Raw genomic sequence first — 17,382 nt, 5'->3', positions numbered from 1 at the left:
CTCCAGGCAAGTGTTGTCCTCTAGTTCTACAGAATTTGGCATCTCCTAATATAGTCCTTGACTGTATTACAAAAATACATAAATCAGTAGCCTTCAAGTTAAACTCCAAGGTGAAATTTACAGCAAGTCTCCACCCCTTGGTTTGCTCTTTATAAAACACAACTTTTCCCCTTTCCACCTTCACTAACTAGGTCATTCATAATTACTGCCAGGAGCAACGGAGTCAGTGATGCTTCTGCAGCACGGTTCCAATAGTTGTGGCTTCGCCTTCTTCAGCCTGTTCTTGGGTCTGCTTCTCCCGAGTATCACAGGAAGAGAACTGAAGTATGTTGTATTGGTAAGCGTAAGATCTTCTTTTCACTGCTAACAACAGGCATAGGCAAACTCGGCCCTCCAGATGTTTTGGGACTACAACTCCCATGATCCCTAGCTAACAAGACCAGTGGTCAGGGATGATGGGAATTGTAGTCCCAAAACATCTGGAGGGCCGGGTTTGCCTATGCCTGGCTAACAATGACCTTGACAATGCAGATTTGTGCAGTTTCTCTTTCTATAGCCTGATTCCATGAATAATAATGTGCATTTTGTACAGCCGAGGTGCAATATCCTTTTTTCAAAGATGATTTCAGATATTTTTATTTTCTCATCCCCTCCCCTTGGGGGGGGGAGGCAGGCAGGGAGGAAGGCCATTTTGCACAATTGTTTCTCCCTGAAAAACAGCTATCTTTATAAATTCACATTTTTCTGAATTTTGCGATGTAGTTATCCAGCTCACATACAAAATGCATTATATTGGGGAAGCAATCTCCATGCAACCTTCAGAGGCAACCCTTGTGCACTGCATTGCAATAGTCTATCCTGGAGGCAACCAGAGCATGGAAACATGAAAAGTAACTTACAGTACCTGTGTTTCTGGTGCCTGCATTGCCTGCACTCAGATGTGATACAAAACTATGGTTAAGTGCTACATGAATGAATATTGGGTTTGTAATTCCCCCATTCCCTTTCCTCCTCCAATGCAGCTGGAAGCATTTACTTCCATGTTTGACTAACTGCAGTTTATCGTTTTTGTCCAAGCTGAGACGAACGGTGGCTGGTTTTAACAGTGCCTTGCCCTAACCAGCCAACTTCAAACCCATAATGAACACTATCTGTAACTCCCAGTTTAGACCTTGGTTGAAAAAGGAAGCAAATGTTTCTAATTTTTTCCCCTTGCAGTTCCATGGGAGGAAGAGAGGAATGGAGAAGATTTGTGCAGATATTAAACTAGCTTTCCCTAGCTTGCTAGGTAAAGGTAAAGGTACCCCTGACCATTAGGTCCAGTTGTGACCGACTCTGGGGTTGCAGCGCTCATCTCGCGTTATTGGCCGAGGGAGCCGGCGTACAGCTTCCAGGTCATGTGGCCAGCATGACAAAGCCGCTTCTGGCAAACCAGAGCAACACATGGAAACGCCGTTTACCTTCCCGCTGTAGCGGTTCCTATTTATCTACTTTCATTTTGACGTGCTTTCAAACTGCTAGGTTGGCAGGAGCTGGGACCAAGCAACGGGAGCTCACCCCGTCACAGGGATTCGAACCGCCAACCTTCTGATCATCAAGCCCTAGGCTCAGTGGTTTAACCCACAACGTCGCCTGGGTCCCTCCTAGCTTGCTACCCTATAGCTATTTTGGACAGCAATTCCCATCAAACCTCGCCAGCATGGCCCAAGTTCAGGGATGATGGGAGTTGTAGTCAAAAAAGCGGGGAAGGAACCAGGTAAAGTAAGGCTATACTAAATCACAGCGCTTTGAGAGTGGGTGTAAAAATGAGGTTGTATTGCATTATCTTGATAAAAAGTGTTGTGGGTGCCAGCAAAAAATGGCTGAAGCAGACAGAGAGAGATGATGATCATAATGACCCTCTCAGTAGCATCTCACAAAAACACACTGTCTGAAGGACAGGGAATTAAAATGTCAAATCAAACAAGTAAGTAAATAAGCCAGAGCTTGAGCAAACATTTGTTTAAATGAATTTAAACTCTGGCCAGCTTTGTGAAAAACACACAGTGGTCTTATAAAGTGTTCAGTGCATGGAATATTCTGCTTGAATCTGAATATAAATTCAAGAGACAGAGAGCTGATTTTGCAATGTATATGTATTTTGAATATAAGAAAACGTTCCATTCTTTCTTTGCTTCCTTTTTATGGATAAACACCAGTAAAGTTACATGTAAATTTTTACTTATAATTTGCAGTGCAGAACTGTATTCTTGACAGTCTTTTATTTTGTAAATCTGTTATCTCTAGAACAGGGGTTTCCAAACCCATCACTTTTATTCAGGTGATCTGCAGCATGTCCTCATTAAATAGTCATATTGATTTTTAGAGATATGGCAAGAAAGCGAATGTCTAATTCAGGTAAATTGCAACCAATTCTAGTTTCTCTGAAAGCTAATACAGTCTCTGAACCATTTTACTAGGTTTACCGACATGGCGACAGAAGCCCCCTTTCATCATTTCCCACTAATGTTGTCAAAGAAGATGCTTGGCCACAAGGATTCGAACAACTCACGAAGGTTTGATAGCTGCTCTTAGAAATGGAAGCACATTTTGTTTGATTTGTTTACATTTATTTCACGCTCACTAAGATACTAATTACAGTAATCAAAATATGCAAAAGTTTTATTTTTATTTTATTTTTAAGTTAACAGAATCTAAATACAGATGTTAACCTTGCTGTTCACCTGAAGTTGTGAAAAATAACAGAGCTTAGCTTTTTCATGATGCTGTGATGTACAAGCAACATTGTCATCCTAGAATACACAAAGTCCTTATCCTCGGAATGGGCAGCAAAACGTATCAATCAGTTTTACATGCATACTTTTTTTTCTTTTCCCCTCAGCTTGGAATGCAGCAGCAATACGAATTGGGCCAATTCATAAAGAAGAGATATAAGGGCTTCTTAAGTGATAACTACAAGCGAAATGAAGCAAGTATCGGAGCTAACACGAAACTTTTCCCCTGTTCATTTGGCAGTAACATGTAGGGAAACATAACAGATGAATTCCTCCCATGCTCTTTGTTTAATTTCCAAGCAAAGGGTCTGCTGGTTTCTCTTTAAGGTTTCCAGACTCAAAAGAGAGCAGGGCAGTTAAAGGCACAGAAGTCCTGTCCTCTATTGAGTCTGGCAACCTGTTAGGACGCCGACAAGTCAGTGCGCTGAAGAGCAGCAGTCAGGGCCAGATGCAGCCGAGGTACGTAATCCAGGTCAAAGCCAGCAGTCAGGGTCAGATAAGGCCGAAGTAAACAGTCCAGGTCAAAGCCAGCAGTCGGGTTCAGATAAAGCCGAAGTACACAGTCCAGTCCAGGTCAGTCAGGAAGCCGAGGTCAGGGGAGCCAGGAGTCAAAATGCTGAAATCAGGAAGCCGGGAACAGGATTAGTCAGGAGTCAGAATACAGGAATACACACACTATGAGTGATTCAACTTATGCCTTCAAACGCGGCAGTTGCAGACACTGATTGACTCTTATCTTGCCTTCTCTTAAGTATCTGACTCACTCCCACGCTTTCTACGAGCTGCAGCTGTTTCTAATTGCATCTTTCGTTTTTCCGCTCGCCGTTGTAGAGCTGTGAATGGGGGGGTGAGGGGGCTGGCTGGTCCCCTCCCTGACTGGGGCCTGCTTCTGACTCAACTTCTCCCTCTTCCTTTTCTGAGGAGTGCCTCCACCATAGCTGCCAAGTTATCCCTTTTTTTAAGGGAAATTCCCTTATGCTGAATAGGCTTCCTCAGGAGAAAAGGGAAAACTTGGCAGCTATGGCCTCCACCAGTCTTCCCCCGGCATGAATTCCTCACATTCCTCTGTGGGTGCCACTTCGTCAGGGGGGCTATGCCACCACTCTTCCCCCTCATCTGTCTCAACCCTGACACAACCCTACGAGTATCTCGGTCTCCATGCTTCCTCCTCCCTACAATGGCTGTTATCAGCATGGCAGCAGAGGAAAGAAGGTGAAGGCCCCTCTCTTTCTTTTCCCATGTCCTCCTCTATTTTGGTCCTCTCTGACCCACCCCCAATATTGTTGTAACATCCCCTGGGACCTTACGGTGAAGGGCAGGGAATAAATTAAAATAATAACACTCACAACAAAAAGAACAACAACAACACTGGGGAATAAGCCCCAGAAATCGTTGACATTTCCCAGCATTTGGTGATTGAGGAAGACAGAGAAGGGGGTTCTTCTCTGGCTAGGACTAAACCAAAAGCTAGAGAAGGACTGGGTTCCAACGCTCGCCACATTTTAAGGCACACATTATGAACTGCTATGGCTTGTATTCTGAGAAAATGAATTGTGAAGTCCAGCGACATGACTCACACTTTCACATATCCACATGAGCTCGTCAACCCTCACAACAGAGTGAAGACGCAGGAACAGGTGGCTTGTCGGTCAAATCTGCCTCATGACTCCTGACAGAAGTTGGGGGGAAATATTCACCCATGATTCTCAAATGTTGTTCTTTCTTCTGTTTCTCTTTGGGGTGTATGCTTAATGACCGAGCCATGTCCAAGTCTCCCCAAGAGAGTATTTTACTGGAATTCAAATCAAATTATACCTTCTGTTGTAGGATCAAAAAAAGCAGCGTTATCCTAAACAACACTTTCCTTTTTTTCTGCTTTCTAGATTTATGTCCGAAGTACAGATACTGATCGAACCATTATGAGCGCTCAAGCCAATCTGGCCGGTCTTTTTCCTCCCCAAGGTTCCCAAATCTGGAACAAAGAGATCCTTTGGCAACCAATTCCAGTTCATACTGTGCCTCGTTCAGATGAAAAGGCAAGAAAGTGTGTGGTATTTTTAACCTTTCCTGCCCCCTGTGCAATGGAAACATGAGCTGGATCTAGACACATCAGAGAACTGTTTCAGTTTAAAGTGTGGTAAATTTAAACAGGGAAAACAGGTAGAGAAAAACAGGACTCCATATTGCCACCTGGTGGCACAATATTATATTGCACATACAACACATATAAATCACTTTTTCTTTAACATTCTAGCTAAATCCATGGTACCCTAAAAGAGAATATATGTGTGTGTGTGTGTGTGTGTGTGTGTGTGTGTGTGTGTGTGTAAACTGGGCATGTCCATTCCTGACCAATAGCGTTGAAATTCAGACACAAAGCCACATGCGAATAAGAGAGTAACCTAAGACACTTTCTGTACACAGATGTCACACCTGGGCCACGTAAAACCCCCAAAACCTTGTGTTTCAGACAACACACAACTCACCCAAAAGTGCATGCTGGGAAATAGGACCCAGAAGCTGACAGTTCCTTTTCCAAGGGTGGGGGCCAAGGAATTTACATTTACATTTACATCCCAGGCTTGATTATTGTAACTCGCTCTACGCGGGGCTGCCCTTGAAGCTGACCCAGAAACTCCAGCGGGTGCAGAATGCCGTGGCGAGGCTCCTTACAGGGTCCCGGCCGCGGGATCACATTCATCCAGTGCTTTACCAGCTGCACTGGCTCCCGGTGGAGTACAGGATCAGGTTTAAGGTGCTGGTTTTGACCTTTAAAGCCCTATGCGGCTTGGGACCCTCGTATCTACGGGACCGCCTCTCCTGGTATGCCCCGCGGAGGACCTTAAGGTCCACAAACAACAATATTCTGGAGATCCCGAGCCATAAGGTGGCTAGATTGGCCTCTACTAGGGCCAGGGCTTTCTCAGTGTTGGCCCCAACTTGGTGGAACACTCTTTCACAGGAGACCAGGGCCCTGCAGGATTTGTCATCTTTCTGCAGGGCCTGCAAGACAGAGCTGTTCCACCTGGCCTTTGGGTCGGACTTAGTCTGACCCCTGTGTTTTTCCTCCCTCATGGCTTGAATTTGTGGACTACTCGAAATGAGGCTGCATTTTAAATTTTAATACTGTATTTTGGTCTGTATTTTAATTAATTGCTTTTTATGTTTTATTGTAATTTTATTGGTGCGAGCCGCCCTGAGCCCAGTTTTGACTGGGGAGGGCGGGGTATAAATATTATATTATTATTATTATTATTTACATTTACATACTAGGCCAAGCCAAGGCCTATAGACTAGACCTCGGCTCTACAGCCTATAGACTAGGCTGAGTGGAGCCTTGGGTGGGGGGTGGGGGAGGAGGGGCCCGAATAGGTCATGCGTTAAGCCAGGGTGGGGGGAGTCACAGGGATGACCCCAGGGGTGGGGGGAGGGGGGACAGGATACCTCATGGGTCGTGATAGGATGGGAGGAATCACAGGGATGAGACACGACAACGGGGGGAGGAGAAAACACATAGTCCGGGGGGGGGATGGACATATCCTCCCCCTTTCCAGGGAAACAAGGACCCTGAGTCAGGCACAGCAACGCGTGCCCGGGCCAGCTAGTGTGTGTGTGTGTGTGTGTGTGTGTGTGTGTGTGTGTGTACTCTTTTAGGTTGTGCCTCGCTAGACGAATTTAATTCGTTCCACGGGTCTTTTCTTATAACGAAAAATTCGTCTAGCGAATCCCATAGGAATGCATTGAAAAAATTGTTTAATTTTTTTTTTGCCCATAGGAACGCATTAATTGAATTTCAATGCATTCCTATGGGAAACCGCGATTCGCTAGACGAATTTTTCATAAAACGAATTCGTCTAGCGAGGCAACCTCCACTCGAAAAATCCTTTCGTTAAGCGAAAATTTCATTAAGCAGGGCATTCGTTAAGCGAGGCACCACTGTACCATGGATTCAGCTAGAATGGTAAAGAAAAAGTGATTTATATGTGTTGTATGTGCAATATAATATTGTGCCACCACACCACACCACACACGCACACATATATTAATAGAGAGAACACAGACCTGTTCTAGGTATAGACAGGTATATATTAAGAGAGTTTGAGATATATATATTAAGAGAGAAAGCTAGAAGGCTTAGACCTGTACTGCAGGGTTGGAGGTGTAATGCAACAGAAATCAGACTGCAGCCTCAAGAGTCTCAAGATTTAAACATTTTGCCGCCTCCCAAAGTATTGAATGTGTGAAAGCAACCTCAGACTATTAATCACAATCCAAATTTAGGAAGGACACATGGATTATGCACAGGCAGGAGACCTTTCTAGTTAGTTAATACATTTTATTTATTTGCTCTTATTTTAGTTGCTGTATTATCCTGTTCGCGCTAAATGTCAAAAATATAGCCAACTTTTAAAGGAAACTTTTGAATCCCAAACAGTCGGAGGAGGAGTGAAAAAGCACATGGTAAGAAAGGGAAAGGTGGTAACTTTAAGGCTGAAATCCCTGCAGGGCAGTCCCACTGAAGTCAATGGGTCTTACTTTTGAGTAGACCTCCTGAGGAATGTGCAGCAAATTGTCTGATTTGACAGCCAAACCGTCATAGCGCCAGACTATAAACCTGTTTTCTCATGACAAATTTGTCGCCACCATTTTCTTCCAGGTCATTTTTATTAAAAAAAAAGTAAAAAGTTGTGCAAGCACTCCTCTAGGCTGCTTAAAACTAGAATCAACTGACCAATAGGGAAAGACTTTATCTCTCTGAAAATGCAACACATGTACTTGCGTATGTAGTTTTGAAGTGTTTTATTTCTCTTTTTCTTACTTGCTTGCAGAATAAATAGAGAATAAATTTTCCCAAAAGGGAAAGATGTCTGGACAGATTGTCTTGTTGTTTGGGCAGGGAAGACAAGAGCACTTCCAGATTTGCAGGGTCCAATGTCAGTGAGCTCTCTGGGGGACTCCCCCGCACCACTTTCTCTCCCCCCACAATAGTCCTGATTGCTTACCCCCTTCCCTTCTTAATAGCAGAAGGGAATGAAGGGTCCCTTTCGCTTTCTTTGGGTGGCAGGTTGGAATAATAGGAAAGGGCCCCCATTTGCTCCCTTCCCATATCTGGGAACTGGAGAAACTGATCCTTTAATTCTTGAAAAGCCTGTACAGTATTAAAGGACAGGGGAAAACTTTGACAAATCATAACACGCCAGTCACTGCAGGAACAGGCGCTATTGATCCCTGTGTATCCATTCGCACTTAGTGATTTATTGATCCTTCTGGTCTTTATCTTACAGGAATTTCTAGGTAAAATGGCAGCTCACATGGGATACGACTTGAAGACGGCCCTGGATTATAAAGAGCTCAAACTCTGGAAGGCATACGACGCTTTAGTTGTTCAGGTATTTCTAATAAACCTTTTTTTTAATTCATCCTACTCCGATAACAGCAAAATAATAGGTTAGAACAAGGTCCGGCGACCAAAGGCAAATGAGAGCACTTCATGGGGCACAATGATTAGCGACCCTGTTTTCAATACTGCTTGTGTCACCATAGCAACAGAAGCTGCAGAGTGGTCCAAGCTACTGTTTAGACCCCAGGTGAGGAACCTTTCCCATCCAAAAGGCCTCTGTTTTCTTGCAGACTAAGGTTCAGGGCTGCCAGTGTCTTGCTGTCTTCACACACACACACACACTGTCCAGGATGTCATCACCAAGCAGGGGTGCCATCGCAAATAAAATATGGGGGGCAGCTAAGTCCTACCCCCTATCATCAATCACATGGTGTGGCACACGCATGCCATTTGGGGGGCAATGCCTATCAACTTTGGGCCTGCCGCCCTCAAATATTTTATTAGGGGGCCCGAGGGACCTTGGTCCCTACAAGTTGGCTCCTATGTCACCAGGGAAGGGAGAAGGGAAGAAATAAATGCCCCCTTCCATAATGAGCTCTGTGGCACAGACAACGTGTCACCTGTACTTGGCCGCCTCTTTAGTTATGGAAAGGCCCATTCTCCCAACAAAGGAGAATCTGTCAGGCTAAGCTCATCCATCTTGGTTGCCCACTCCAGCAGTCATTTTATGTAAACACCAGAGTCACAGGGTTTGGGAGGGGGCTCCAAAAACCTATTTAGTCTAACTCTAATCCAGGCACCCCCAAACCTGGCTCTCCAGATGTTTTGGGACTACAACTCCCATCATCCCTAGCTAACAGGACCAGTGGTCAGAGATGATGGGAATTATGGTCCCAAAACATCTGGGGGGCCAGATTTGGGGATGCCTGCTCTAATCTTACAACCACAGAAATTTATTCAGACTCAGCTACACTCAGTCAATTATATCATTATAACTGTGTTATAAACATGCGGCACCATTTTTTTTACCCGTGTGTAGATCCAGCCCCAGCCTCCTCTCATTATAACGTGTTTTCATTGGCTCTGGTTTTAGTTGGTGGTTGTGAGCCACTTTATGATAGACCCAAAGGTGGCATGTAATGGGTTTTCCTAAATATAGATATGAAACAAGAGAACAGGTACAACTGTGAAAGCGGGGGAGAGGCATGGATCACAGGGGAGGTAAACCCTCTTTTCACCCCTAACTGTAGAAAATTCATGACAAGCCTCGACCAGACTGGGCTGACGACAATGCCATGGACAGATTGGGAAAGCTTTTGGCCTTTTCTTTAAATGCAATGTTTGGGGTACACAAAAGAGTAGAAAAATCACGACTACAAGGAGGTAAGGGGGGGGGAATTCAATATGACATGCATGTATCCTTGTTCCTCTCAAGGGACACGTGACTATGTGTGCAAAAGCACATGAATGTGTGTAATAATAATATATTATTATTATTATTATTATTATTATTATTATTATTATTATTATTTATACCCCGCTCATCTGGCTGGGTTTCCCCAGCCACTCTGGGTGGCTTCCAACAGAAGTATTAAAATACAATAATCTATTAAACATTAAAAACTTCCCTAAACAGGGCTGCCTTCAGATGTCCTCTAAAAGTTTGGTAGTTGTTTTTCTCTGACATCTGGTGGGAGGGCGTTCCACAGGGCAGGAGCCACTACCAAGAAGGCCATCTGCTTGGTTCCCTGTAACTTGGCTTCCTGCAGCGAGGGAACTGCCAGAAGACCCTCGGCACTGGAGCTCAGTGTCGGGGCAGAATGATGGGGGTGGAGACGCTCCTTCAGGTATACTGGACCGAGGCCTACCTCTGCACCTGTCCACCATGGGCCTAAGCTGTTCCCTTCACCATCCAGAGAATGAGGAGCAAACGCCTTTGCAGTTGCCAGCCTCTGCCAGGGAAACAGGCTCTACAACATGTACTGATCACATTATTATTGGTGACAGTGGTTGTGATTGGAGGGCATTGCTAGGATTCCATATCACCTTGAACAACAACAACAACAAAGTTAGATGTTCTCAGTCCCAGCTTTTTTGGCGGGAGGGAGGAGTCATTACAGTGATAAAGGGGAGTGAAAGGCTTTGAATGGCTTCTTGGTTTCACCCGCATTTGTATTCTTTCTCATCACCATTAAGGTCTCCTTGTGAAAGATATTTTGAATAAGATGACAGAAGCTACTCAGGCCACTGATGGAAGAAAAATGTTAATGTATTCAGCTGTAAGTAGGAACATTTTTAAATTGACCAAACCTTCTAGAGCTCACATGTTTCCTGCTCCGTTCTAGCTCCCCTTTCTATCTGGCAACACTCTTTGTCTACTCAATTCACATTATGTTCATCACATATTTTAAAAGTTGGGTTGAACGCTACCACTTTTTAATTTGAAGGGAAAGCAGCCACGCCCCTGATCAGCGCCCCTGCCCTCCTGATGCAGATTGGGCCCCACGCTATACATTGTACCTTGGAAACACATGGGGAGGGCTTGAGGCTAGGAAACCTACAGAGCCCTCCAACTCAGATCAGGTGTGCTGTGCCACATCAGGGTCCCACAATAGTTGCTCTTCCTGCAAAACAGAAGTGGAAATCTCACACATATACAAGATTAATGCAACATCTTGCTGATACTCAAGGCAAACTCAAGGCCATCCCCAGGTCGCTTAAGTATAACTTAAAAGACAACCATAACACAAAAGAATAAAAAATAAATAAATAATGTCAACTAGATTCTGGAGTCTTTCTAGGGCAGAAAGGGGAGACTCCAAGTGTCTTGTAACATGTTGTCAATTTCAGTGCTGGCGTTGATTTGCTAAAGAGCCGGTGTGGTGTAGTGGTTAAGAACAGTGGACTCCTAATCTGGTGAACCGGGTTCGCTTCCCCTCTCCTCCACATGCAGCTGCTGGGTGACCTTGGGCTATTCACACTTCTCTGAAGTCTCTCGGCCTCACTCACCTCACAGAGTGTTTGTTGTGGGGGAGGAAGGGAAAGGAGACTGTTAGCCGCTTTGAGACTCCTTAAGTGGAGAGAAAGGCAGGATATCAAGTCCAAACTCTTTTTCTTCTTCTTCTTTCTCCATTTGGTTACCGCTCACATCCTGTATCCCAAACCACAAATCATTCATTTTTTCAATATGACAGGTTCTTACGTAATTCATGTTGTCAAGTTTTACTTTCTTATTGGCTCTGGATATAGATGTGTGCCTCCTCCCTCCCCTTAGGGAGTAGAGTTGCATATTGACTCCAGTCCAAAACGCTTAATAACCCTACTAGTAGTTTCATGTAAATGTTAAACACAATGGAAGATAAATCAAAGCCTGCAGAACCCCACCTCACCAAAGCACCACCTTCTGGGAACAACCATCCGAGTTGGAACAGAACAACTGCAAAACAACTCCCCTTACTCCCAACTCAGATAGTCTCTCCGAAGAGACTGGTGGCAATAAAAACCCCTGAGAGATCAAGGAGATCCAACAGGGACATACTCTACCTTTCCATTGTTCATACATAGGACCTGCCTGTGCAATCCATTTTAGGGCAGATAGATTGCATGACTGGAGTACACACATTTTATGTACAATATGCGTATACAGTCCTAGATTCATATGTAGAAGAGTGAGTAGCATAAACTTTATTTCAGGTGGATGTATGCTGAATGAAGCACAAATGTGAACTAACTACATGTTAAAAAAATACTGAATAAATGTTTGAAACAAGTTGGAAGGTCTTTCATCCCCGGGGCTGCACATTTCATTCTCCTTAAATTCCTGCTTGGGTAATCTTGCGAGAGGGGTCCTTTTGCAATTAAATCCATCGCATGTCATAGACCACAGTGGAAGACTTTGTCTGATACAGCATCCTTGGAACTTAAGGCTGGCCCAAGACATTTTGGCACTTGAGGTGGACCACAAAATGTAGTGAAGATCTGCATCAGGAACAAAGGGGCAACAAAGATCAACATTGTTACCTGCCGCCCCTGTGCAACTTGCCACCTGAGGCAGTCATCTTACTTTGCCTCATGGGTGGGCCGGCCCTGCTTAGAGCTAACAGTATCTAAGTACTCTATACACAAACACACTTCTGTCATGGGAGTTGTAAGGAATTCTTTGTTTTCTTTTTATAGCATGATGTCACACTAGCAGCTCTCCAGGTAGCATTGGATGTTTTCAAAGATCACCTACCTCCCTTCGCCGCTTGCCATTTTTTTGAGCTACATAAAGAAGACAGTGGGTAAGTATTGATGCATAGATAAAATAATCAGCAATGGTTTATTGGGTAAACTTTGGCAGATTCACTCACCTCAAACCTGCACAGAACACAGTATTTCTTCTCATAATTTGAGCGCAGCTAAAATGAGTGAAAAAAAAGTTGCGTTCCCAGGCTCTCCAAGTGTCCCTATTTTCCAGGGACGACCCTGATATAGAGAAGCTGTCCCAGTTTCTGATTTGATTTGATCCCAGAACTTCCCACTTTTCCTTAGAAAGCCCCTATTTTAATTAGAGAAATGTTGGAGGGTATGGAGTTATCCGACCCCCAAGCTGTCTGAAGGCAATCCTGTATAGGGAAGGTTGTTTTTAATGTTTAATGTTTTATCATGTTTTTATATATGTTGGAAGCTGCCCAGGGTGGCCGGGGCAACCCAGTAAGATGTGTGGGGTATGAATTATCACCATGGAAATGGGACGTCCCTATGTTCATCGGAGAAACGTCGGAGTGTATGTGTTCCCTCTGTGTTTGAGCTTGACAGCCGGCTGTCCAAAATGCTATTGGAAATGTATTTCATAGGTGAATGGCTGAGGTGTGCATGCCCTTGAAAGACAGAAAGGGATTGAAAAGGCTGATCCACACTTTGTGCTAGAGTTCTTCAACCTAGAGTCCCCAGATATTGTTGGACTACAGCTGCTTTCATCTCCAGACAGCCATCAGAGTTGTTGTCCAGCAACATCGATGGTCTTAAAGCAGACATCCCCAGACTTCGGCCCTCCAGATATTTTGGACTACAATTCCCATCATCCCTGACCACTGGTCCTCTTAGCTAGGAATCATGGGAGTTGTAGGCCAAAACATCTGGAGGGCTGCAGATTGGGGATGCCTGTCTTAAAGCATAAGGCAACTGCTTGAGCAACAGTTGCATTTTGCATTTACGTCCTTCAGTGTTTTGCCACCTCTACACAGATCCCATTGTGTTGCATGCAAAGGTGTGCTAGAGAGGACAGGTGGGGACACGCTTGAATTGCAGGACAGATACACTGAAGGACTGAAATGGAGTGGATATTGCCAGACAGCAGCAGTGCACAGCAGGGGCAGTGGGCAGCGGGAGCAGGGGTGGAGGCCAGGCACCCACAGCAAAATATTTGTGGGTACCTGGCCCGCCATAGCCCCCTGGAGTTAGCGCCAATGGCCCTGGGCAATATATGGCTGCATCTTATGAGAATGACCACATAGTAGTCCAATCAGGGAGTGACCTGACTTTCTTCTTTGCAGTCAGTTCACCATTGAGATGTATTATCGGACCAGTACTGATTCTCCACCTAAACAGCTCATTCTGCCGGGCTGCGAAGCAGCTTGTCCCTTGCAGAAGTTTAAAGAACTGGTTTCTCCTGTCATACCAGGGGACTGGCAAGCAGAATGTAACAGTTAATGTAGGACGGCATCGTAAATGAGAGGTAAGATAAGGTTGAAACAAACACGTGTAAAACGGATGTGTCATCATTCAAGATCCCAGCTTGACCTTCCTCTCAAAATCATAATAATTAGTGGGGCTGGACTGTTTGAGGTTCAGGGCTTTAGGAATACAGCTTCCACACCCACCTTCATCCTGCCCCACCCTCAAGACACTGGAAAGCAAACTTCCCTGTTATCCTGGGAACTGTAGTTCATTAAGGCTGTCAGGAATTGTAGCTTTGTGAGGGGTAAAATGCAATTCCCAGTGTACTTTGGAAGACGTCACTGTTGGGAGGAAAGCTACAACAATTGTAATACATTACCTTAAAATGAGGCAAGGCAATAGATGTAAAGACTACCTTTTCTTCCTCCTAACTGATTCCTACCTTTTTAGTAAATATTTTTTGGTAAAAAAAATTTTTAATTAAATTCCAACCTTTATAACATACACAGTCAAAACACACTTTCACATTTTCTCTTATTTTTGTCGACTTCCAACCCCATTTTCCATGGAGTTGCTGTTTCTCCCCTTCTGCTACACCCTATCTTCTAGCTATCAAATGAAAGCCACAACATTATAATCTAATTCCTTCTGTTGTTCATAGCTCAAACCCTGCTGGTGAGTTCATCATACTATAACACTTCTTTATTTATTTATTTATTTATTTATTTATTTATTTTTTAAATAAAGTCTTTATATAGTCTTTATACACTTCTTTAAATAGTCTGAAAAAGGCATCCGTTCTTCCATAAAAACACTCGTCTTTAGATTCTCTGAATGCAAATGTGTACATAACTTGTAATGACTACTGTATCTGCAAATTTCCCAAATATGTACAGTGGTACCTCTGGTTAAGAACTTAATTCGTTCTGGAGGTCCGTTCTTAACCTGAAACTGTTCTTAACCTGAAGCACCACTTTAGCTAATGGGGCCTCCCGTTGCCACCACACGATTTCTGTTCTCATCCTGAAGCAAAGTTCTTAACCCAAGGTACTATTTCTGGGTTAGCAGAGTCTGTAACCTGAAGCGTTTGTAACCTGAAGTGTTTGTAACCCGAGGTACCACTGTATTTCTAAATGTTGGCAGTGTCATGTTGCTGTTGTTTCTCACCTCCTACCAGGATGAAAAGGAAAGTCAAATAAAGGGGAATCAGCACATTGACCTCCTCAGGAAGGAAACTGGAAAGCAAAGTTATAAAACACCGTCAAGACTACATGATTGTTGATGCTTTTGTGTGGTCCTCATAATCAAGATTTTTTTCTTCTGGTTGAGAATTCCAATCAAATAAAATCAGGCACATAGGTACACTAGATTAGCTTGAACAAACACCACCAACTGCCACATCATTTACAAGTTTAATGTGTGTCTATAGACTTAATCTAATTACTTGAGGGTGGGGGAAGCAGGGATCTATTTTGCAACCTTACTAAGGGTTAGGAATATATGGATATTCCTAATTCCAAACTGCTGCAGAGTTTAACAATCTTTGTCAGAACCCCATTCATCCAAAATGGTTGACACGTTTAATATAGTACCCCAGGCATCCCCAAACTGCGGCCCTCCAGATGTTTTGGCCTACAACTCCCATGATCCCTAGCTAACAGGACCAGTGGTTGGGGAAGATGGGAATTGTATTCCAAAACATCTGGAGGGCCGAAGTTTGGGGGTGCCTGTATTACCCCGTACCGGTCCTTACAACCACAGCAGACACTGCAAGTCTGCAATGGTTTGACTTCACCCCTGAAGGCACACTCTTCAATTGTCTTCCAAGGCAGATAGCTGCCAACAATAACTTCAGTTGGCACTGTTATTTATCCAACTGTTAGATTAGTCAGATGGTTTGAATTCTCACACCCCATCTAGACCCAGCCGAGAGTCACTGTACAGTAAAAACACTGACAACTAGCCAGAAACAATAAAGGAAAAACAGGAAATGGAGGGGTGTGCTGTAATCATCACACTAGATGTCCTGTCAGGACAATCTTTGCAGGATTTCAGGTTATCACTGCAGGTTTGTTCCATTTCTACAGCTCCTATCGAATGGAAGCTCTTGCACAGCTCCCACAATTTCAGCGGGGCTTAGACAGGACTTTTGAAGTCCCTTCTCCCATGCAATCTGTACAGGTTTTCTAGCTCCCTCCTCCCTGTGCCAAATATGTTGAAAAGAAACATAGGAATGGTTTGTCCTGCAGGCCATTTATTTCCCTTTGAAGCTTCCTACCCAACTGAAACTGACCTGCGTTTTGTGCATCAGTAGTGATTTAGTGATTTAGTCAGGCTGGCCACATGACCCGGAAAAGCGAGATGAGCACTGTACCCCATAGTCACCTATCCAGGTCCCTTCCAACTCTATGATGTGGGTTAATCAGTTAAAGTAGGCATCGCCAAACTTCGGCCCCCCAGATGTTTTGGACTACAATTCCCATCATCCCTGACCACTGGTCCTGTTAGCTAGGGATCATGGGAGTTATATGCCGAAACATCTGGAGGGCCGTAGTTTGGGGGTGCCTGAGTTAAAGGGCAGTTCATACCCTCCAACTCCCGGTAAGAAAAATCCGGGATCAGCAGTGGCGCAGCACCGGAAGTCGCTTCTACGCATGTCTGGACATAGAAGCAACTTCCAATGCCGGCGCTGCCCAATTTCCGGTGCCCAGACATGGGCAGAGCGGCACCCAAAATCGGTTCTGCACATGTCCAGACATGCGCAGAAGGAGCCTCCCTGGCAGGTAGGAAATCCGGGGGATTTGCGGGATTTTTCTCTATTCTGGATAACAGTAGGAAACGGGTTTAAATACGGGTGTTTCCCGCGAAAAACGGGAGACTTGGCAGCTATGGGGCAGTTGCAGTTAACCATTTTCAAATATTCAGTTGGTCGTCAAACCATATTGCGCTCTATAGAGTTGGAGTTCATATGGTTACCTGTGGACTTTTCAGAATTAACCAGGGTACTTAATGGAAGATAACAAAACCCATTTTGGCCATAATGAATGACCCCAAACAAAGCACGCAGAACAAATACGGTCTATACAGCGAATGGATGTTCCAAAACATCCAAAACGATGAAACTGTGAAAAGCAACTTAATCACTAGATGTCACTCTTCTTCAAATCTCAGATTGCGGTTAAGTCAAATAAGGATGTTTCCACACTTCACTCTAGAATTTTCCCCCACACTCATTTTTATGGGGAACTTACATGACATCATCAAATCTTTCTTCTCTATTGTTTTGTTTTTTCCCTGTACTTCTATGTTCTCTTTTGAGTGCTCTCAAAAGCTGACTGGACAGGGTGGGCTGGATCTCTGCAGGTGTAGACCAGTCTGCCTTTGAAGGGGCATCGTTTTGGCATGTGCACCATAATCCAAACAAGTCAGAGAGGCTCCAGTTCAGAGGAACAAATCTGAGGTGGAACAGGGAATGACATCCCACCCTCCTAGTCAAGGCCAAGTTGTTGTGGCACCTGAGGCAGAAAATCCCAGAAAAAACGAAGGGTCGTCATAGCACAGCAGGGGAGAAGCTATGGAGACAGTGAACGTCACTTCTCAGGAACC

General features: G+C 44.3%; 1 protein-coding gene across 1 annotated transcript; it reads left to right on the top strand.

Annotated features, from left to right (window-relative positions):
• Positions 1 to 229: 229 nt before the first annotated feature.
• Positions 230 to 13,809, top strand: LOC118092148 (prostatic acid phosphatase-like). Its single transcript, XM_035129934.2, has 10 exons — positions 230 to 337; positions 2,460 to 2,555; positions 2,882 to 2,968; positions 4,658 to 4,810; positions 7,134 to 7,235; positions 8,060 to 8,164; positions 9,366 to 9,498; positions 10,312 to 10,394; positions 12,292 to 12,398; positions 13,653 to 13,809. The coding sequence occupies exons 1-10, from the start codon at positions 230 to 232 to the stop codon at positions 13,807 to 13,809; spliced, it is 1,131 nt and encodes a 376-aa protein (XP_034985825.2).
• Positions 13,810 to 17,382: the final 3,573 nt, after the last annotated feature.

Source organism: Zootoca vivipara, chromosome 12, assembly GCF_963506605.1.
Source record: "Zootoca vivipara chromosome 12, rZooViv1.1, whole genome shotgun sequence".
NCBI classification, from domain to species: Eukaryota; Metazoa; Chordata; class Lepidosauria; order Squamata; family Lacertidae; genus Zootoca; species Zootoca vivipara.
This window is presented reverse-complemented; position numbering and strand designations above follow the sequence as displayed.

What these genes read in the sequence shown, in the direction of transcription:
- LOC118092148 (XM_035129934.2), top strand. Translation starts at nt 230, where the DNA reads ATGCTTCTGCAGCACGGTTCCAATAGTTGTGGCTTCGCCTTCTTCAGC. An exon ending in TGCCTCGTTCAGATGAAAAG is followed by an intron (nt 4,811 to 7,133) that starts GCAAGAAAGTGT and finishes CTCTTATTTTAG; the next exon opens with TTGCTGTATTATCCTGTTCG. An exon ending in AAATGTTAATGTATTCAGCT is followed by an intron (nt 10,395 to 12,291) that starts GTAAGTAGGAAC and finishes TTCTTTTTATAG; the next exon opens with CATGATGTCACACTAGCAGC.